General features: G+C 38.1%; 1 protein-coding gene across 1 annotated transcript in view; it reads left to right on the plus strand.

The window, feature by feature from the left end:
* KLHL7 (kelch like family member 7) overlaps positions 1 to 22,784 on the plus strand; it is a 46,398-nt gene extending 23,614 nt beyond the window's left edge. The window contains exons 7-11 of the mRNA XM_081102149.1: positions 937 to 1,079; positions 14,890 to 15,130; positions 16,106 to 16,307; positions 19,879 to 19,976; positions 21,372 to 22,784. Of these exons, the coding sequence (XP_080958275.1) occupies positions 937 to 1,079; positions 14,890 to 15,130; positions 16,106 to 16,307; positions 19,879 to 19,976; positions 21,372 to 21,655 (968 nt within the window). The 3' untranslated portion in view covers positions 21,656 to 22,784. The remainder of the gene's footprint in view (positions 1 to 936; positions 1,080 to 14,889; positions 15,131 to 16,105; positions 16,308 to 19,878; positions 19,977 to 21,371) is intronic.
* Positions 22,785 to 23,228: the final 444 nt, after the last annotated feature.

The following is a 23,228-nucleotide window of genomic DNA, read 5'->3' on the forward strand; positions in this document are numbered from 1 at the left end:
TTTTTTTTTTTTTTTTTAGTCTCTCTTTTCATAAAAAGTATAACCAGACCCTCACAGGAATACTCCCAAAGGAATAAGCCTAAGGGGAGCAAGAAGTTCCTCAGGGAAAGGGGCTGGAGTGCTTGTCCCCAGCCCTGTCCTTGGAGAGGAAAAGCCTATCAATGAAGGAGCCACAGTTCATGTTTCCTTCAGGGGTCAGCACAAACAACATTGATTAGTTGCCTCCTGTAGTGCCCCAACCAGGGATGGAACCCGAAATCTTTTTGGTGCACAGGATAGCACTCCAATTAACTGAGACACCAGGCCAGGGCTTGTTTTTATCTATCTATCTATCTATCTATCTATCTATCTATTATATTTGTAATTCAGAAAGGAAGGGAGAGAGAGAGAGAGAGAAACATCAGTGATGAGAGAGAATCATTGATTGGCTGCCTCCTACAGGCCCCCTACTGGGGATCAACCACTGAGCCATGCAGGCTGGGCCGGCTAGGGCTTTAATCTATATTTTAAGGGGTTAATACCAACAACGTTTGGGCTCTACCACCAAAGATTTTTATTTCATTAGTCTGCGGTATGGCCCTCGCTTGCTTTCATAGATTTCCTAGGTGGTTTCTAATGTATGTTTAAGATGGAGAACTGCTGGGTTAGGAGATCTGAATTTCAATAATTATTATTTTGGCAGCTATTGCTTAAAGGGCCAGATAATCCACTGGTATGTAGAAGTGGATGGGGCAATCAGCATAATGGTAATTGCTGAGAATAATAAATTGGTTAGGACTCAGATCCTTTCACGTTTCTCCTGTCTCTTCCCCCTCATAGAGGGCTGATAGAAAAACAGTTTCACAGATAAAAGCACTATTATGTTTGGGTGGATTTTCCCCCCAAAGCATTAAAGTTCCTGTAGTTCTTAAAGAGTTGCTGTGTATTTTTCTACAGGTGGAATGAGGTATCATCTCCTGTCTCCAGAGGATCGAGAAGAACTGGTAGATGGCACAAGGCCCAGAAGAAAGAAACATGACTACCGCATAGCCCTATTTGGAGGCTCTCAACCACAGTCTTGTAGATATTTTAACCCAAAGGTAACTAATTTTTCCTTTTCTTTCGGAAAGTTTTGAGCAAGTAGACACTCACCTACTTCCAGTAGTAATAACTCATGCCTGTAGAGATGTTACTGTTTATGGTGTTCCTTCACATACCTTATGAGAAACAGAGTTCTCATCTTCTTTTTATAAATTGGGAAACTGAGGCTTAGTCAGATTTCAAATGCTTCCATAATTGCTCTGGAGTGCGGCACAGTGACCACTATCAAAGGAAATGGAGCACCAGTTCTCTTATCTTACCTCATTTTGTTAGCAACTCCTTGCTTTTGTTACAACTCCTTGTCTTCCTTATGTGCCATTTCCAATGAATATCTGCGTCTGGAGTACATGTTTTTTCTTTGTTTTTGTTCAGTAATTATGTTAATATAAAATAATACATAGTCATTTTAGAAAATTTGGAAAACCTAGAGAATCACAAGAGAAAAGAGAAAATTACCTTTAATGCAACCATCTGGAATTGATCACCAATTTTAATGTGTTTTCCAGTACATGTTTGTGCCAGTTGGGCCAACAGAGCCTGAGTCACAGGTGTAGGGACACAATTTTTAAAAATAGATAATTAATTATAACCTTACTAGAGTCCACTCAAACGTTTCTACCCCTTGTGTCTTAGACCTGGGTTTTTGGCTGTGGGGGAGATAAAACAATATTTTGCTGATACTGTGATACAGTATTTGTTGGGACACAGCAGATGCCAGTCCTAAAAGATAGCACCCCATCCTTGCAAGTCTATAATTGGTATTGAGTCTAAGCATATAAGGGTCTCTTTCATCGTTTTGTAGGCCTATTTTTGGTTGATGATAGATACTTGAAGAGTCCAGAGCATCCTGTTGACATCAGGATACTTATCTGATCTTTCTCACTGAAGCGGGTGCTTGGAGGCATTGTGTGTAATACTGTAGTGGTGATGTACAAGGCATTTATCAAAACACATGGTGGCGGTGTTAAGAGTGCAAAAGACCACAAAGGCCAATCCAAATCCAGAGTAAGTATCAGTTCCAGTAAGGGCAGGGCATTGTCCCTTCAACAATAGAAAGGTCCCAGTATAGTTAGCCTGGTATTAAGTAACTAACTGGTTCCCTCAAGGTATGTTAACAAATCAAGGCCTTATTATTGGCCAATATTATTGACAAGAGTAGATTTTGACCAGTAGAGGATAGTCACATAGTGGAGGGGTGGGGAGGGGGGGCGGTCATTAGCTTCTATAGCCACTGGCTGATGCAGGCCTCTATCATTGCTACTGTGGTCATTCTTAAGGCCATTGAGCAAGTATCAGATTGGGGGTGGGGGAGAGATGTAGATGCAGCCCTGTCCACATGATGATTAAGAGGTTTTTGCTGCAATTGTAGGCACTCTGGATAGAATTTATATTGGACACAAATTTGTGTCCTTTCCGGACAGCCATCTGCTTTATCTTTCCTCAGTTCTCCTTGTCAGCATTCTTCCATTCTTGCTTATTCCAAATCTGTACCCATTTGGATAAATCATTCACCACTGCCTAAGAATTGATTAAAAAAAAAAAAAAAAAAAAAACTGACCAAAGGCTTTCCGTCCTGAAAGGTATAATGGACAATAAAAGGAACTGCTTGAAATTTTGCCAAATCAGAATATGTTTCTTCTGTATAGTCCCTCAGTACCTTCCCTGCAGGGACTGTAATGCTTTAGCAGTCCTCTTTTGGCTAGTACTGTCACAAATGAACTAAGCTCAGATTTCTCAAATTTATCAGCTGATTTATAGGGACTGCCTCCATGAAGATATAATCCTGGTTGAGGGAAAAAGCCTAGTGGGTAAGGGTTGTAATTAGCTGTTTAGGTATTCTGTGCCTTTGGGACCTTCATAAGCCCAGTCTTATGTTTACATATCAGATTATTGGTTAAAAGCATGCTATTTATGATTCGGTAGATCAGATAAACTCCAAAAGGGATGAATGATACGGTCACCTGGATTCCCTTAGTGTTAGGCATTTGCTGTCTGTTAGAACTAGTGGCCAGCCATTAGATGTTTACTGAGAAAATGGTACCTGCTTAGCACTGCCTGGTGTGGCTCAGTTGTTTGGGCGTTGTCCCATGCACCAAGAAGTTTGATTCCTAGTCAGGTACATGCCCAGGTTGTGGGCTCGATCCCCAGCAGGAGGTAGCCCATCCATGTTCCTCTCTCCCTCTCCCTTTCTCTCTAAAATCAATAAAAACTTTCTTAAATGGTACCTGCTTAAAGTAGGTTGGCTTGCCCCAGAATCCCAGTGGCATGCTCTGTGATCAGATTGGGACATGCTTAAAGCCACATGCAGCCCCCTGATGCCCCAGGATCACAGTGTAGCCTGAGCAGCTGAGCTGTACTACTGTAGCCTGTCTCACAGAGCATTCTCCTGCTCTGAATTTTACTTGCAGTTGGCAGCTTTTTGGTTTACCCAGTAAAAGTATAAAAGTAGGACACCCAAATACAGGATATGTGTCATCTGTAATATGTAGGAGATTCTTGGGGCAACAAACTACTCTTCATTTCCAAGGAGATCCTCAAGGTCAGACCTCCTTTCCTTGCCAGTTGAAAAGAAATTCCATCTAATGGTCTAGGTAGGCAGTAACAGAAATGTTCATTAGCCAGAATGTTAGCTATATGCCAAGTTTGAGTGGTTGTTTCAGTCTGGTCCAATAAGACCACATCTGGCCTGGCTGCAACAGAGCCACCATTCCTGGCAGTTCCTCCTCTAGTTTGGTAGAGAAGGAGATCAGCAACAGCTTCTCCTTATTATAATACTTAACATCATAATGCATAGAGTAAATATGCTGTCCGGCATCAAAAAGACCTCTTCAAGGAAGGAGGATCAGGTTAGCAATACAATCTAATAAGCACAATGTCAATGTACTTAAAAGATTGTTATACCTGCACATCTATTTCATATCAGCTAAGGTTAAGATTATTGACACTTCAGTGGCTATTTAATTTCAGTGCTTTTAAATTTTTCAGCATCTTTTTGAGTCAAAAGCCGGACATTTGTAAATATACTATTTTTCCAAATAAAAACTGAAATCATAGGAGTTTCGGTTGTAATTCTATAACCACAGCTTTCAGGTGTTGATAATAGTTATATACCCACCTAGTTCCCGAAGCCTAACCATAGTGTTGGATTTGATAGTTAAAAAGACTTAATCATGTTTTGGTGGGAATATTTCATCGTAACATAAAGTAGACGGCTATTTTGATATGCAGAGAGGCAAGGAGAATCCTGATTTCATTTAGGAGACAGTGAGCATTGTGTCTAGAATAAGGCAAATGTGGAATGACTCTTCACACTTTGTTTTTTTGGTCTGTAGCTCTAACACTTTCCTTGATTTTTTTTTTTTTTATTGGACAGTTGAAAAGAGATAAATATTCTGCACCAGCCTGGAGATGAGACTGTAATTTCAGAATTCTCACTTGATGTTTTCCTTACTCCTATAAATAGCCCATACTTACTGCTATTTTGTATAGTCAACCACAAATGTTTAGACTTCTGGTGGAAAATTTCAAATAATTGAGGCAATAACTACCAATAAAAACTTCCTCTTTTTATCAATTCTCTCTTATTCCCCGATGCTAACACCATTAGAATCTCATTACATTATTTATTAAACGTTTCTATTAGAAGTACCAACCCATTCCTTCTTCTTGCTATAAAACTTCATCTTGAAAAATTTGCACCATTTACCATTATTTGTATATAACTTTTTAATATTAGTTGATTAGTCTTTTAAAACAATTGGGCAGGCTGATTTCGTTATAAATTATTATTTACCTTAAATTTCCCAAAGTGAACCTAATTCATTATTCAAGTGGACTGCTTAATAAAATGTACTATATAGGAATTTTTTTATTTTAAAATTCTTGAACTTAATATTTTCACAAATGTTAAAATGGTTTTAACTATCATTAAAGGGGACCCATGTGTTCTCTACCAGCCAAAAATGATAATTTTTTTATCTCCTTCAAAGGGGACAATTTAAGCATTGTTACTTAAATTGGATTATCTAGAATTAAGCCAATGTCTCTGTAAACTGTTATCTTTAGATATTCTTTGGATATCACTGGTGAGAGGAGGCAGATATATTAAGTGCAAATACTTACATTAATTGCTGATTGAAAAATGATAAGAAAATCTTAATATTTTTTCTGAGAATTGACAGGGAAATCTTGGGTTGCTGTATTGAATTGAAATGATATTGTTCTTGTTATTTTCCTTTTATAAAGCCTGCTGAGCCTTCCCTTCCCTACCTGTACCTTTTTTAAAAAAGTGTTCAAGTGCTTAGTGATTACTAAAGGAGTTATTTATTTATATACAGTGCTCTACTCTCAAATAGTAGCATGGGAATGTCTGATGATATTGATGCCTAAATAAAAGTTGATTTAATTGACCAGTTTTTATTTGGACTCTTCTTGTCAATGAAATGATGAGTTCTGAGAACTTAGAATTTTGTAAGGGTCTTGGCTCACCACTTACATATGGTAGAGAAATAAGAGAGTATGTCCTAGAGAAAAGGGGATTCTGCATATTTCCTGTCAAAAACAAAGAAGGAATAAGTCCACAGGGTGATAGAGAGATAGAAATATTGATGCTCAACCACAGAGCCACACAGAGTACATTTTCTTACTCAGAACTCTGAAGTAGATTCATCACTGAGATTGGTGTCTGGCCCAAAGTGGGAGTAGGCACACCTTGGTTTTATTGTGCTTCATTGTGCTTCACAGTTGTTTTTTTGTGGGGTTTTTTTTTTAACAAATTGTCAACTACACTGTCCACAAGCAAAAAGATTACAAATGCTTTATTGAGACACTTGCTTTATTGCAGTGGTCTGGAACCAAACCCATGATATCTCTGAGATAGGCCTGTACTCAAGGGTGAATGAACCAGTATAACTTTATATAACATTTCATAGGCAGTTTTGTCAGTTGCTCTTATAGGACTGAGTTTAAATATTGGTTGGCCCTAAATCAAAAGACCTGGGTGGGAAAAAGAAAGAAATGAAGTTACCTTCAAGTCAGAGCTTACAAAGTATTATTTAATTGAATGGAATCTAACTTAACTTTATGCTTTAAAAAAAAAAAAGGAAACTAGGCATAGGCAAAAGAACGGAAGGACTGGGCCATTGTTCATTTTTCTTTTGTGAGGCCTTTTTTTGTTCCTTTTCTTTTAAGGAAAGCAACTACTGTGGAGAAAGACATTTCACATCTAGGTTTATGACTTAAGCAAGTCAATTAGCTTTGCTAGACTTCAGTTTTCTGGTCTATTAACAAAAAGTTTAAATTTTAGGATTTATGTGAATATCCATTATGTTCACTTGACTCCCCTTTTTTTTTTCTTTTTTTGATCTGTGTTCACTCAGGTTCTCCTTGCCATCCTTAGTTTTTCCATATTCAAATATAAAAAGACTCACCATCTTCATTTTTTTCTGTTCGCCTTCCCTACCTCTTCCAAACCTCTTGGCCATCTGCATTATCTCCTGTACTCTGCACATCTGAGACAGAGTCGGTGTTTGTCCCACTGGTGAGAACATTTTATTAAATGAGTATGTTACTGCATTTGGGGATTTGAGATAATCATTTAAAGTGTAATATGCCTTCCTGTGACAAGATTAAAAATTACATGTTGGGCAACAGTGTGGTGATTATGGGTGGAAGGGGATGGGTGGAGGTGGTAGAGGGCATAGAGGGGATAAAAGGTGATGGAAAAATAAATTAAAATTTAAAAAATTACATGTCAAAATTTATCTAAAGACAAATCTTGTGTTGAAATAACTGGCAGGTTGCTGGCAGTGGAATTTACCTACTATCTCATCTATTTATACTCAAAGGAGAAGGGCTGTTATTGAGCACAATATTCATGTCAGGTTTGATTTTTGGACTGAGTTTCATTTCATACTTAAATTTCTGTGTAGTTCAGGTTTGAGTTTTGTTTTTTAGTGGTAGGTGTTTAGTTTGAGAGCAGGTAGGAAGAACATTTTGTGATCTAAAGCAGCAGTGATATATATTTTTTAATATATTTGTATTGATTTCAGAGAGGAAGAAAGAGGGGGGGAGAGAGAGAGAGAGAGAGAATCATTGATTGGCTGCCTCCTGCGCGCCCACCCCCAATTGGGAATCGAGCCCGCAACCCAGGCATGTGCCCTTGACTGGAATCAAACCCGGGACCCTTCAGTCCACAGGCTGAGGCTCTATCCACTGAGCTAAACCAGCCAAGGCAGTGATTCTTAAATTAGTAATTCTCTTTGAGCTGGTCTCTGGCCTCATTTCAGACTCCTTGCTCATGTTAACTACTCATTAACAGCTGAGAAATACCCATTTAGTTTTTTCATAATTTTATCTATCAGCTTACAACCACACAGTCATTCCCTACCCACTCCAACTGTGGAAGCCTTTTTTTATTTCTCTAGCCACAATGCTATATTTCTTAAAGAGCTTAAGTTGTAAGAGTATTTTCTCCTAATGGCTGATTATTAAATTCCTTTCTGGACTTTGGTGGTTAGTATATTCCCAGCAATATTTGTGTGACAATGAATGCATTTCGCAATGGGTATAGCCCGTAAAATCACTTGGCACGATCACGTGTTAGCTTCTGGAAAACTGGAGGGCCCTCACTAGAGTGCTACATGGCAGGAAGGCAGAGACTATTTCTGACCCACCCTGTAGTTGAAATCCAGCCTCGTAGTATAACTCTATGTTTTTCAATTCATAAAGCCTTTACTTAGTTTTAAATTTTATGTTTCTGTTAAAGCATTTAGCACTATTATAAGTGAAAGAAGGTGTTGTTTTCCTTGTACCATGCTTTTGGTACCATTTGTCTGGTTCTCATATTTACTTTTTCTGTTTAAAAAAAAGTAACACATGCTCATTGTCAGAAATTCAAATATACTAAGATCTGAAGGAGACAGCTGAAGTGCTCCCAACATCAAAAGACAGTGATTAATAATTAGTGAACATCATTCCAATCCTCTCATTTTACATATATGACATCATTTGTTGGTTGGTCACAGATCTCCCTGTCCCTCGCCACTGGAGTCAGTGTAATTTAAGTTCAGTGCTGCAGTGAGGAACTGGTTTAAACTAGGAGTCACGTGTCATATCTACAACCTTTGATCTTTAGAAGGTCAATACTGAAGGTGACTCAGTTGGATGAGATATACTTTTCCCTACTAAAGTGGCCTGTCAATCAATACAAACATTCCCTTAAACATGCTAAACCCTGGGCCACATATCACACAGAGACCTGGGGAAGTCCCTGTTTTTACAGAAGCTGTGGTTTTAGTGGTTTCGCATTGTGTGTATAAGTGGTAAGATGTGGAGGCAGTACAGCGCCTAAGCGGCCATCCTGCCAACTGCCTGATTTTATAGATGAGACTCTTGAGGTTTCTCAATGTTCAGTCAAATTCCCAGGCATTTAGCTAGAAACACAACGGGAACAAGAAGAACCCAGATTACTTCACTCCCAACCCAGTGTTCTTTCTAGGCTGCCACACACGATTTTCGGAGAAGCGGGCAATGTAGGAGCGGGCACAGCTTTGGAGGCAGAGATATGATTAGACCTAAATCTTGGATTCACCACTCTCTAACTCTGTGACCTTTGACAACATCTTGAAGATTTTGTTTTCTGTAAAATGAGGATATTACCTCCTAGGGTTATTGAGGAAATATGGTAATGTTTTAAGATATTTCAACGTAATTCCTGCAAAGGGAAGTGCTCGGTAATGAATAAATTAATAGTAGCTCTTTGTTATTGACATATTCTAATTCATTTGGACCCCAACGTCGTTGGATTTGGGGGCTGAAAGGAAGGAGCCCTGAGATCATCTCGTTGCCTCTTTGTTTTACAGACAAGGAAACACACACCCTGAGAGGTTAACTGACGTATGTGAGACCCTCAGCTCCTTCACACAGAGCCTAGCTCAGTGCCCAAGGTTATTCGTTTCTCAGAGCTATGTTCTTTGAGACCTTGTAAAATAAGTGAAGCCAAAAGTGGGCCTATGTATTTTTCATGAAACTACTTCTAGGAATGTTCTGGCATCTGACATAAACCTGCTTTCGATACAGATTATTGCCATAGTTCTGTGATTTATTTTTTTGACAGCTCTTAGAAACTAAGATGTCAAATAATGGCTTAAGAGAAAGTGCTTATAATTTGGTTATCTTTTTTTTTTTTTTTAAATATATTTTATTGATTTTTCACAGAGAGGAAGGGAGATAGTCAGAAACATCGATGAGAGAGAAACATCGACCAGCTGCCTCCTGCACACCTCCCACTGGGGATGTGCCCGCAACCCATGTACATGCCCTTGACCGGAATCGAACCTGGGACCTTTCAGTCTGCAGGCCGACGCTCTATCCACTGAGCCAAACCGGTTTCGGCAATTTGGTTATCTTAAACGCAGATTAACTTCTTGAGGTTTCTGCAAGAAATCTTCAGGTGGTTTACCATTTTGTTCATTTTGCTCTCCTTTTTTCTAAACCCCGTTTTCCCTAGTTTTGCATGGCTTCCTCTCAAAATAATCCAAAATATAGTTAGGATTTATTTTTAAGTCTTAAAAATAAAAGGTATTTCTGCCAAAACCGGTTTGGCTCAGTGGATAGAGCATCGGCCTGCGGACTGAAGGGTCCCAGGTTCGATTCCGGTCAAGGGCATGTACCTGGGTTGCGGGCACATCCCCGGTGGGAGATGTGCAGGAGGCAGCTGATCGATGTCTCTCTCTCATCGATGTTTCTAACTCTCTGTCTCTCTCCCTTCCTCTCTGTAAAAAATCAATAAAATACATTTAAAAAAAAAAAAAGGTATTTCTTTCCTTTTGGATTTTGGTTATCTTGATTATTAAAACCTACATCTGTAGTGTTTCTGTTTTTTGAGGATTTGGGTGTTTTCAGAATACAGACTATATAAAGTTAGTCTTACTCTCAGGAAAAATAGTAGACTGATGTTTTTGCCTTGAGGCATTTAGAGAAAACGTTGCAGCCCCTCACCTCAAAAAGCGTCTCACTGTCCTGTAGCATTACCCCACAACTGGGAAATCACACAATGTGCTACATCAGTGTGCTGTGGATTCAGAGAAAGGAAATCTGATGGAAAAGCCTACAAAAAGAGAAGGAGTCTTGAACTCAAAAAAGTCTACATAGTGGTATATCACAGCAGAAGCAAGAAAAGCTGATGAGGTCTGGGAAGACAGAACTTTATACAAGGGAGTGTCTGCGTGTGTATGTGTGGTTGCATATATACAGTGTCCCAAAAAAATGTATACACACATTTGGGATAATTATAAAGGCAGTGTTTATTAAAAATATATTTCATTTTCAAAATAGAACTGTCAGCTATGAAAGTGTGTATCATTTTAGGGGGACACCCTGTGTGTGTGATGTGTGAAAACTTGAGAAATCCTTCTACTTGTGTCTTTTCCAGGCTTTCCATTTTCATGTCTGCTCAGCAGCTAAATGCATGGACTAGATAACCTCAATTAAACTTAACTGAATTAAATTCTATTTTTAGGGTAACAGCGCTGCCCACATACATACACTGTGCCTCTAGTACTATTCATCCATCTTGTTGCTAACAAGAAAGCTGCATGTCCCGCTAGCTTGCCCTGTAGCCTAGGAGTGCGAGGAGCCGTGAGTAACCCTTCACCTGCATGCAGGCCCAGGTTGGGAGTGGTCCCATCACTAGGATAAGACTGGCTCTCATTCCCACTGAACTGACCATCCTTACTTCCCATCTATTTTTCTGCCCTCTATGCTTGCTTCCTCAACTCTATATATTACCTGCTAGGCAGTATAATAAGTTTCTAAAGGGCAAGCATCAAATCACCGTTTCAGGAGTCTATTTCAGATGAGGGTAGTAAGTAGATTGGAGGGATTAAATAGACTTCTCAGGGAGGTCTACCCATACACACACACACAGAAAAAAAAAAAGATCATGAGCTCCCCTCCTCCCGTACATACATACAGTCAAAGTCAGATATGTTCAAACACAGGTGTACTTAACCCTGACATAGATTTAATGAGCCCAAATGTAAAACAGTACATTTTGGCTAAAATAAAGTCCATTTTTCATTCTAGATTGAAATTCTTGCCCTAGCTGGTTTGGCTCAGTGGCTAGAGCATCGGCTGGCTGACTGAAGCGTCCAGGTTTGATTCTAGTCAAGGGCACATGCCTGGGTTGCAGGCTCAGTTCCCAGTAGGGGGCGTATAGGAGGCAGCTGATCAGTGAGTCTCTCTCATCAGAAATGTTTCTCTCTACCTCTCCCTTCATCTCTGAAATCAATAAAAATGTACTAAAAAAAACCCATCTAAGTGAACAGCATTTAAAAATAGAAAAGAAATTTTAAAAAAATCTTTGCAAAGGTCATTTTACTTTCTGCCTAGAAGATGAACAATTAAGCAGAATATTATATACTAGAGGCCCAAAGCACGAAATTCGTGCACTCCCGGGTTGGGGGGTCCCTCAATTCTGGCTGCACCCTCTCGCAGTCTGGGAGCCCCCCGGGGGATGTCCGACTGCCATGGAGGTGGGAGAGGCTCCCACCACCACCGCTACACTCGCCAGCTGTGAGCCCAGCTTCTGGCTGAGCAGCGCTCCCCCTGTGGGAGCGCACTGACCACCAGGGGCAGCTCCTGCATTGAGCATCTGCCCCCTGGTGGTCAGTACACATCATAGTGACCGGTCATTCTGCCATTTGGTCAATTTGCATATTAGCCCTTTATTATATAGGACAGCTAGTATTTATCAAGCGTAGTGTCTAACATGTACAGTGACCAATGACAGTATTTGGAGAATTGGACAATTTAAAATCTTGAAGATTTCTGAAGAAATTATAGCCCAAATTGCAAGTAAATAGAAGCATGTGCCTTGTCCTATGTCACACATGTACTGCTTTCCTCATGGGCTTATAATTTCAAGAGAGCAATTTTATTTTAATTGTTAAATTTGAAGCCTAACAAAGCCCTGTGTGACAGGTACCTATGAGCACCCATTAATTCCCTACTCAAGTCCCTGAGTAGTATTAGAAAGTTAGAACTATTCAGTTATCATACTCTGGAATTCATTCTTTGGAACCTCATATCCTAATGTCTAAATCTTTAAGCTCATCTAGCTAAAAGAAAAGGTATTTTGTTTGTTTTAATCCCAGCTTCTACATGGGCAGTTATTTTTAATTTGAAGAGTAGCAGGTCTTGGAGATCATTAAAAGGATATATGACCAGTTTTCTCACCCTAAATTAAATAAGGAAGAGCATGGAAACAGTGTTCTTGAGGACATCTTTAGAAACTATGGAAAAGTTGCCATCTTGTTTTCTAATAAATATAAGTTGGATGTAAGAGTGGGAAGACTTCAGATTTACTGAGCTAACAATTTATCTTAGTAATAAAATTGTATTTCTCTGCTAATGAGCTTGGTGAGATAGTAATTATGAATAGATCTGCAGAATATGTAGGAGAACCATTAGTTTACTTTTGAGGGATTCGCTCCCTGTAGCATATAGTCGTTTTCTCTCTTTTTATTTTTCATTCTGTGGTATGTAGTTTCCCTAAGGAAAAAAAAAATTTCATATTTTCCCCCATTTTTCAATGTCCATTGAGGAAAACTGAAGTTTTGGGAAAGTGTTATGTTTATCATGTAGTTTTGTGTGCTTACCAATACACATACCACACAGTAACCCAGGAGGACACATCACATAGATCCTAATTTGAGAATAAAAATTAGATTAAGGTTTTGTTTTTCTGGTCACCTAAAAAGCAGAATGTTTATCAACACTAGAAGTCAAGGTTTTCTCTATCAGGGACTCTTCCTTTTGCTAAGAAACCTTAATAAAACATTTCCTATGATACTTTGCTCTAATCTGATGAATGCTTGCATCAGATATAGGGATACTAGCATCATAGATATCACTTGATATATTTTCCCAAAGGGAACTAAACATTAGTAATCACACACACTGCTTTACTTGGTGAGGTTGGGAATTGTTTGGCTTTCTGTCTGACCCTAATTATTTCCAGCCATTTTCAGAAAACAGCAGGAACACTATAGCTTCCTTGCTCAGAAAGGAAGGATCATAGGTGCCGTACCTATGGGTTCATTCTCCCAGAAAAAGGGCACAGGTGTCCTTGGATGTCACCAAACATAGTGAGGAAAGAGTGTGCTATGAACAGCCCTCATTGTGCCAATTTCTAATCATTGGAAAGAAAAAAGTGAGTTTCCAAGACTACTCAGAACAGATTACAATAGTGCCCCTTGTTTGTGGTTTCACTTTCTGTCATTTCAGTTATCTGCAGTCAACCCTGGTCTGAAAATATTAAATGAAAAAAAAAATATTAAATGGAAAATTGCAGAAATAAACACTTCATTAGTCATGGCTAGATGATCCTCCTTTTGATGTATAGTCAGAAAGTCAGTAGTAGCCTAATGCTCCGTCACAATGCCTCTGTCGTTCACCTCACTCCACCTCCTCACATAAATTTTGTATCTTCTCACATCATCCCTAGAAGAGTTAGTACAGTACAATAAGATATTTTGAGCCCTGGCCGGGTTTTCTCAGTGGTTAGAGCATTGGCCCTCAGACTGATGGGTCCCGGATTCGATTCTGGTCAAGGGCACATACCTCAGTTGCAGGTTGTAGGTTCAATCCCTGGCCCTGGTTGGGGCGAGAGCAGGAGGCAACCAATCAATGTGTCTCTCTCACATCAATGTTTCTCCCCACTCTCCCCCCTTTCACTCTTGCTGCCACCTTCTTCCTCCCTCCCTTTCACTCTATGTAAAAATCAATGAGAAAAATATCCTTGGATGAGGATAAATTTTTTTAAGATATTTTGAGAAGATTCCACATTCAGTTAGGTATTATATTATAATTCTATTTTATTGTTAGTTATTGTTAATCCCTTACTGTGCCTAATTTATCAGTTAAACTTTACCATATGTATGCATAGGAAAAAACATAGTGTATATAGGATTTAGTACTATCCACAGTTTCAGGCATTCACTGGGGCTCTTGGAACAAATCCATCATGGATAATGGAGAACTAGCGTATTCAAGTATTTCATAGTAAATGTCATGGCTTTAAGCGTCTGGCTGACTACTGGCTCAACTCAATGTTTACAGAAGATATCTCACAGAAGTCTCCAAAATACCTTCTAGCTTTAGACATCAGTAGGATAATGGCAGTTTAAACTTCATATTAACCATTGATTCTTTTTTTAAATCCTTGCCTGAGGATATGTTTTCTATTGATTTGAGAGAGAGAGAGAATATTGCAGCAGTTGGTTGCCTTCTGTACACACCCAACTGGGGATTGAACCCATCACCCTCAGTGTACAGGAAGATGCTCCAACCAACCGAGCCACTCTGGCCAGGGCAACCACTGATTCTTTATAACTCTATACATCTGGCAGGGAAAGGATGAGGATATTTACACTTGAAGAAAAGTTGTTGTTGTTGTTGTTGTTGTTGTTTTTAAATAACAAACTACTTTGCTTACTTTAGAATTTTCCTGTATTATTATCCTCAGTAACAGAAAGAATGGAAGACTGGGTGATGACAATACATCTAGGTGCATTAAAGTTTATTTTAGAGCCAGAAAAGACCCAAAGCAGCCACTGTCTTCTTCTTGCCCTCTGCCAACATTCTGGAAAAAAATCACACCATTAGATAATAGTCTAAGCCAAACATTTTTATATGTATTCTAGTAAATTAACATATTCTTGTGTTTTGTATTTTCTCAACTATGTCTTGATCTTTTTCAATTATACTTTTCTGTTACTGAAAGCTTCCTGTCCTTTCCTGTTACAGGATTATAGCTGGACGGACATCCGCTGCCCCTTTGAAAAACGAAGAGATGCAGCATGCGTGTTTTGGGACAATGTTGTATACATTTTGGGTGGCTCTCAGCTCTTCCCCATAAAACGAATGGACTGCTATAATGTGGTGAAGGATAGCTGGTATTCCAAACTGGGCCCCCCAACACCTAGAGACAGCCTCGCTGCCTGTGCCGCAGAGGGCAAAATTTATACATCTGGAGGTTCTGAAGTCGGTAAGGACTTTCTCAGTGTTTTTGTTTGGGGCATGTGTTTTAAAGCCAAGTACCTTGGCTTTCATATTTAAATAAACAGTTGATGTTATTTATTCAGATATTTTTTGACATAAATGGATATGTTACATTTTAGAGCCCATTTCCCTGAAGGCTTACCTTATTTATGAATCAGTACTTTAAAAGAGCTTCAACTTCCTAGATTATGTCCATTTTTTAAAAAATATGTCTAGTTTTTAAAAAATTTGTTGGTATTAATTTTTAGAGAGAGAGGGAGGGAGAGGGAGAGAGAAATAGAAACATCGATGAGAGAGGAATATCATGGATTGGCTGCCTCCTGCACACCCCCTCCTGGGGAACTAGCCCACAACCCAGGCAAGTGCCCTGATGGGGAATCAAACTGGAGGACCTTTTGGTTCCTGAGTCAATGCTCAACCACTGAAACATACAACAGTACCTTGATAATATACTCAAGAATGGACCAGCATGACTTCTCTGGGCTTACCATACAACCACCGAGAGAAGTCAGAAAGAGTAGTATTGTTAGTGGTGCAGTGGCTGTCATAGAATATTATATGGTAAGCCTCAGAACATTATCACATAGTAGTTTTCATATTTTAAGGCATGGGTTTATCATCTGTAAATATGTATGCTATATATAAACATTTCAAGTTTGGATAATTCCCATCATGCACTACTGGGCTGGAGGACATCCATAAAGTTCCTTATTTAATTTTCTTTTGAAATCAAACCAAATCTTTTCCTAAAATGCAATTACAATATATAAGTCTCTCCACAGATCCTTCTGTGAATATTTTCCAAGGTCTGTACTAACTATTCCTGCATTGTGTTGCTGTTGTTGAGTCTAGAAAAGACTCTGTAAATTCTTTCTTCCAGTAACTGACTCCCTCTACAGTCAGCTCGCTCCAAGCCTGTACACACACTCCATCAAGCATGATGGGCCTTCTTCTTTTCCAGGAAACTCGGCTCTGTATTTATTTGAGTGTTATGACACGAGAACTGAGAGCTGGCACACAAAGCCCAGCATGCTGACCCAGCGCTGCAGCCACGGGATGGTGGAAGCCAATGGCCTAATCTATGTTTGCGGTGGAAGTTTAGGAAACAATGTTTCTGGCCGAGTGTTGAATTCCTGTGAAGTTTATGATCCTGCCACAGAAACGTATGTATGGATTTAAAATTCTATTTCATAGTATTGTATCCTTTAAGCTCAGTGAAAGATGTGTCAAAAAGAGCCCAACGGGAGAATTTAGCTCTAATTGTAAGAATGTACACACAGTTTTAAATGTTTACAGCCTGGACCCTTTCTCTGCACCTTAAGAAACGGCTTCAGTTTATACCCTGTGGCAGCCCTTCTCTTTCTCTTCCTCCTTGTAGGCAATGAATGTCTATGAATGATGAGACAAGTGACTGCTTGATCAAACTCATGAAATAACTTCTTTTAGAGGTCAGGAAATGTAGGGGAGGAGGGGGGAAATTAGGATCAGTAGTAAATTTGCCTTTAATTAAGAAATATTATATGTTTAATTAGAAATAGTAATAAATCATAACCCTAGGTATAATGCCTTTTGTGAGTTTTGTGCTTAGGAAAGTATGTTTAGATTCATTTTTATTACACAAAATTATTCTTAAATCAACTGGTTTTTGAAAAGCAAAATGCTAAAGAAATAAATGATTAGCCAGTTTTTCTGATCTTGTAATTAATGATGAAACCCATCGAATGTCGCCAGAGGAAATATGCTAATTATTTAATAGGAAGGGCAGTGATAAGGACAGTGACATGGAACTAGTGAGGACATGAACACAGATGATGTCCTAGTGATACTCAGAAATATCCCAAGAACTTCAATGAGAAAATTCACCTGCTTTTTGGAAGGATTATTCTTCCTTTACCCAGAACAAGATGTTGGGTAAATACTTTCAACTGAAACGTTATGCCAAAGAACGGCACCAACTCTCTTGTGCTCAAGTTTTACATTTAGGAAATATTGCCAGACTTCAAAACATAAAAGTCTTCCACTCCAGCTGTTGCTTTTTTTTTTTTTTTTTTTTTATTAAGAGTAACAATTTAATTATAAAATATGACCAGTCATGTGCACTTATTTATTTATTTATGCTTCCCACCTGCTTTTAAGGGCTTAGAGAAGCATAATCAGTAACTCCTTTACCAAGCAAAAATGCAGTTAACAATAGTTTGTTTACTCATATTTTGCTCATCTGGTTACCAGTGTTAGAAATAGAATTGAGTGCAATGTATCTTGAAATTTGTCTTTTGCCCAGTGTTGAGACTAGGCAATCTCTTGAAATCATCCAGATTTATTACTCCTTTCAAAATGTACCTTTGTATTTACCTTTGTACTTGCCAGAGCACACTGGCTTATCCTCATCTTATCATCCACCAATTCAACTATCTATCTACCCTTTTTTGCCCCACCCACAGGAGTGTATATCAGCTGTCCTCCCTCCTAGATCAGTAGATCAGTCTCTACTTTACCTCCCATAAGCCCTGTGCTCAAAAAGTGTTGCAGCATACTGATTGGAAAACTAGTCTCATTCATCCTGCCGCCTAATTCTTTTTTCATCTCTAAAAAATCTCTTAAAGTAGGACCCATACCATGTAAACTCCGGGCTTTTAAATTTGTTCAGGCAGTATCAATGTAAATCAATATATTCTTGTTCATATTAGCAGAGTAAACATTAAAGGAATTCTGTAACCTCAATTTTTTTAAAAAACTAGGTGATTATATTCAGTTTAGGGAATATTTTAAAACTTACACAACTTAGCATTTTTTGTATATATTGAGCTTGTATGTTAAATTTTTCATATCCTCTTCAATGCCCTTAAATTTTCTTAAGTGAAAAAAGTGTGACTATAATTATCCAACTCTCAAAATGAAAAATAAGTTATATATTACTAAGATTTTCTTTCTACTGTGATCGGTCCATCCATGCTTTTTACAAAATTTTCTTCCCAGTTTTGACAATTTTCTTAAGTATTTTGTAACTAGACTGTGTTTAATTGGAAGGTCTGAAATAAAACCTCTGCAGTCAGAATTTTAAGAAATTAAAATTGTGAAACTTCCATATTGTAAACCTTCAGGAAACTTATCCTATATAATAAAACCCTAATATGCAAATTGACCAAACAGTGGAATGACTGGTCGCTATGATGCACACTGACCACCAAGGGGCAAACGTCTGCCCCCCTAGAGGGAGACAACCAACAGGCGGCAGTGGTGGCAGCGATCGGGGGGCGGGGCCGGCCAGCAAGTGCCCCACCAGTCGCCTCCCGCAGACCCACAAACCCGCAACTGGCAGTCAGACATTCCCTGAGGGTGCAGGCCGGGCTGAGGGACCCCCCCCCCCCCCCCGCCCACACACACACACACACACACACACCCTTGCACAAATTTTGTGCACCAGGCCTCTAGTATATACATAAAAACATGCCCTTTATACCATGGACATATTTGAAGAAGAGAGGGCTTTGTATATATTGAATTTTTCCAAATCAAATATTGTGTTGATTGTACTTGGATAGCTTACTCTATAAAGCTCACTGCATGGAGAGGCAGTGAGGCCTGGTGCTGGCTCTCCGACTACCAAGCTGTGTGCTGGTCTTTTCAGCTGGACAGGCATGTGTGTTTATCCTGAAAAGCAGGAGCAGCGTTGCCAACCTCACTTTACAGAGTACTCTGAAATTGAGAATGGTGACTGCCAAACCACTTTTTAAAAATAAATATAAGGCAACAAATAAGTTACTACTATTTCATAGTTAATCATTATGCCTTAATTATGTTTTTAAAAGTTACATTTATTACATTGTTTAAAAGAAGAAATAGAAATAACCATACTAGAGGGTTAACGCTTATGCCAATTTTTTTCTTTTGTTGTTGATTGGAGCATTTTGGTTATTAGCTATTATGCACACAACCCCTGTGTGCCAGTACCATCTTCACAAACACAAATGTCAATTGTGTATATGAGAGTATATGCAAAAGAAAGGATTGAATCTCAGAAAAAAACAGCTAACCACATTGTCTATGATGTGTATGAATATAATGCTGTTACCTGTGAATTAGTGTCCTTCAACACTTGTATCCACATTTATATCTCAATCTCAGTATTTGTTGTAGTGGCTGTGAACACAGCAACATACTAATAAGTTATTAAACTTAACAGAATGATAGCACTTTTGTTACTAGGGCTGGCTAAAGTCCTAAGTGTAAATTTGAAGATGAACATGTGAATAGTAATAGATATTACTAATTTGCTGGTGCTAGAGGCCCGTAATAAATTTGTTTTACTTATTCATATATAAATATTAATAACACCACATGTGACGTGTTTGTGCTTTCTAGTCTCTTATGTACCTTTCCCTTGTTTTTTGTTATCATTTTACAAGTTATTGTGAACTACAGGAAATGGATTTCTTCCAAAGACATGTTAATAATCTCAAATATGTCCTATATGTCATATCCTATCAGAGTTGAAGGGAATAAAATCTGTATTTACCCACCTATAAATAAATTACTCAAAACCACTGTAAAGCTTTTGTTTTCTAGCCTTCCAGGTTTGTGTGTGTATGTATATGTGCACCGTGCACACACACACACACACATACACACACATATGTGACTGGTAAGTGAGCACTTAGTTGGGGTAACAGGTCTTTCTTATAAATTAATATTGTGTGTGAACAGTACTCTAAAAACCTTCTTTTATTTTTTCAGATGGACTGAGCTGTGTCCAATGATTGAGGCCAGGAAGAATCATGGACTGGTGTTTGTGAAAGATAAGATATTTGCTGTGGGCGGTCAGAATGGCTTAGGTGTGTGGTGGTGTTAATTCACTGTTCAACTTTCCCAATGAGTTTGATGATACTTCCTTATCTTAAATTATGGAAACATTTCTTAAAATCTAAATATAAGGGTTTATCCAATACATCATTATGCTTATTTTTATGGCTTATAGTTTACTAGAAGCCCGTTGCACGAAGATTCGCACAATAGGCCTTCCTTCCCCTGGCTGCCGGCACCGGTTTTCCTCCACCTCCCGGGACCCAGTCTTCACTCCATGCCTGTGTATGCAAATTAACCGCCATCTTTATTGGGTTAATTTGCATAGTCGCTCTAATTGGTTGGTGGGCGTAGCAGAGTGATACCAATTTGCATGTTTCTCTTTTATTAGTGTAGATGGAAACATTGGAGTACATTTAACATCCTTTTCCATGAAATGTGGGTAATGGCCATCAGTCATTGTAACAGTCCCAGACAGCTTCTACACATTCCTAAATGTTCTCTGGGGTTTGGTATCACTAGTTTTAAGAACTATTGAATAATAGAAATATTTGAACTTTTAAAAAACTTTTAAAGTACAGGTTTTAGGACTTGTATCCAGGCTCTGAATGGCAAACTTTCCTAACATTTTTAAACATTGCATGAAAATATTAGTATCACTATTTTATTAAATGAGTAAATTTGACCTTATTTTTTTTTTAAAGATTTTTAATTGATTTTTAGAGATAGAGGAAGGGAGAGGGGGAGAGAGAGTGACACATCAATTGGTGGCTGCCTCCTATACCCCCCCTTGAGCCCCCAACCTAGGCTTGTGCCCTGACTGGGAATCGAACTGGCAACCTTTTTTTTTTTTAATAATATACTTTTATTGATTTCAGAGAGGAAGAGAGATGGAAAGAGAGATAGAAACATCACTGATGAGAATCATTGATTGGCTGCCTCCTGCACTCCCCCTACTGGGGATCGAGCCACAACCTAGGCATGTGTCCTTGATCAGAATCGAACCAGGGGCCCTTCAGTCCCCAGGCCAACACTGTATCCACTGAGCCAAACTGGCTAGGGCTAGCAACCTTTTTGGTTGGACAATGCCCAGCCAACTGAGCCGTACTGGCCAGAGCTTTATTTTCTTAAATAATGTACTAAAATCTTAAATAATTGCTTTAAATAATGGAGACTCTGGACTGAATCTATAGATTATTCCACAAACCTCATTTTAGTCAGCACCTTTAAGCATTACTTAAATGTAACAATAAAATAACTTCTGTTGTGTTAAGGTAAGAATAGATGTGTGGGCATTATAAGATTCTTAAACCTTTTCTGCATGCTTGAACATTATCATAATAAAATGTTAGAAAAATGAAAAGAATTATTACTTTAAGAGATCTTAGAATTGTTCATGTAGTTCGTGTTGTTTTATTCTTTTAAAGGTGGCCTGGACAATGTGGAATATTATGATATTAAGTTAAATGAATGGAAGATGGTCTCACCGATGCCATGGAAGGGTGTAACAGTGAAGTGTGCAGCAGTTGGCTCTATAGTTTATGTCTTGGCTGGTTTTCAAGGTGTGGGTCGATTGGGACACATCCTTGAATATAATACTGAAACAGATAAATGGTTTGCCAACTCCAAAGTTCGAGCTTTTCCAGTAACAAGTTGTTTAATTTGTGTTGTTGATACTTGTGGAGCAAATGAAGAAACCCTTGAAACATGAAAAATGAGTGGACTTCAAGACTTATTGGAGACTCAAAAATATGGCCACCAATACTTTGTTCCAAGAGTTGGTTACAAAGTTTTAGTTTGGTGGGTTTTGGGTTGGTTTTTGTTTTTGTTTTTGTTTTTGTTTTTGTTTTGTGTGTGTGTGTGTTTTTAAGGAAATTTCAAGTAAAGAAAGATCCCTATAAAATCATATTTCCTTAATTCAAAGACCACATTTTAGCTGTCCACGTAATCATGAACATATCTAGCAAGAAAACTTGAAAAACACTAAGCATTTGGTGAAAATATGAATTTTTCTTAAATGAATTTCGCATTTGTAACTATGATTATGACAGAGTGGGAGATTGGCTCATCAGTGAACAGTCTCATCTTAGCTCTAGATTCTATTTTCATACATCACAGAAGTGCTATAGGCTGTTTGTTTCAGTTTAGTCAAGAACTAAAAAATAGTAGTCTCCCATAGATTTGCTTGTCTTCATTTGTTCCATTTAGTGCCAAATGTGTTCCATTTTTAAAAGCAAGGCAGAGTGAGTCGAGGCATGCGCATACTTCTCACAAACTTCATAATCGCATTTTGGGACTTAAAAATGTACCAAACTCCTGATGAAATATATTCAATCCAATTAAATATATTCCATCTTTTAAACAGAAATGTCATGCTTAGCACCCATTATTAATTTGTCATTGTTTTACCCAGGGCTTAAAAAATGATTATGTCTCTGCAGTCCTCACTTCAAATAAAATCCAACTATAATAAAATGATTGACTAGCCAGAAATAAAGCTATTTATAGCAAATTTATAGGTCACTAGAATAGCACTGATAATTATACAATATCAGTGTTAATTTTGAACTTCTAATGGATTAAAAGGTACATGATTTCCTTAGCAAGATACATCAGAGATATTTGATCCCATTGTATCAAAAAGTTTTGTAATAATTTGAATTGCATATTTGTCATCTCTTACTGCTTTTGTGAAGTCAACAAGTCTTTCACAAACCCATCTACTCATTTCTTCCTACTAATGTTTTGCCCGTTTACATTATGAAATGTATGGAATGAGCTATATAAAGCTGTCACCATCAATGTTTTTATCTGGTAATATTAAATATTTTTTAATAAAACAGACTGCTAAGTTCTATTCATTCTTTATTTTAGATGTGTTAATGATTTTTTTTTTTAATTTGTGAAGCAGTGTTCCTATTTTAATTTTGTTTTCTCTATATGGGAGTTGTATAATCTTAAACACTAAAAAATGTTTAAATGAAAGCAACTGTAAAAAGCATTATGATATGTTTGTTTATATACGGTTTTTTATGTACATAATAGCTTTATTAAGATATAATATACATATCAAACAATTCACCATTTAAAGTATACCATTCAATGGTCTTTAATATATTCGCAGAGTTGTGCAGCTGTCACCACAATTTTGGAACATTTTCTTCACCACAAAAAGAAACCCCATACTCATTAGCGGTCACTCACCATTTTTCCCCTTGTCTCATTTCACTGTGGCTCCTGCAACAAATTACTACAAACTTGGTGGCTTAAAACAACAGAAATGT

Source organism: Myotis nattereri (genome assembly GCF_964212035.1).
Source record: "Myotis nattereri genome assembly, chromosome: 11".
NCBI lineage: Eukaryota > Metazoa > Chordata > Mammalia > Chiroptera > Vespertilionidae > Myotis > Myotis nattereri.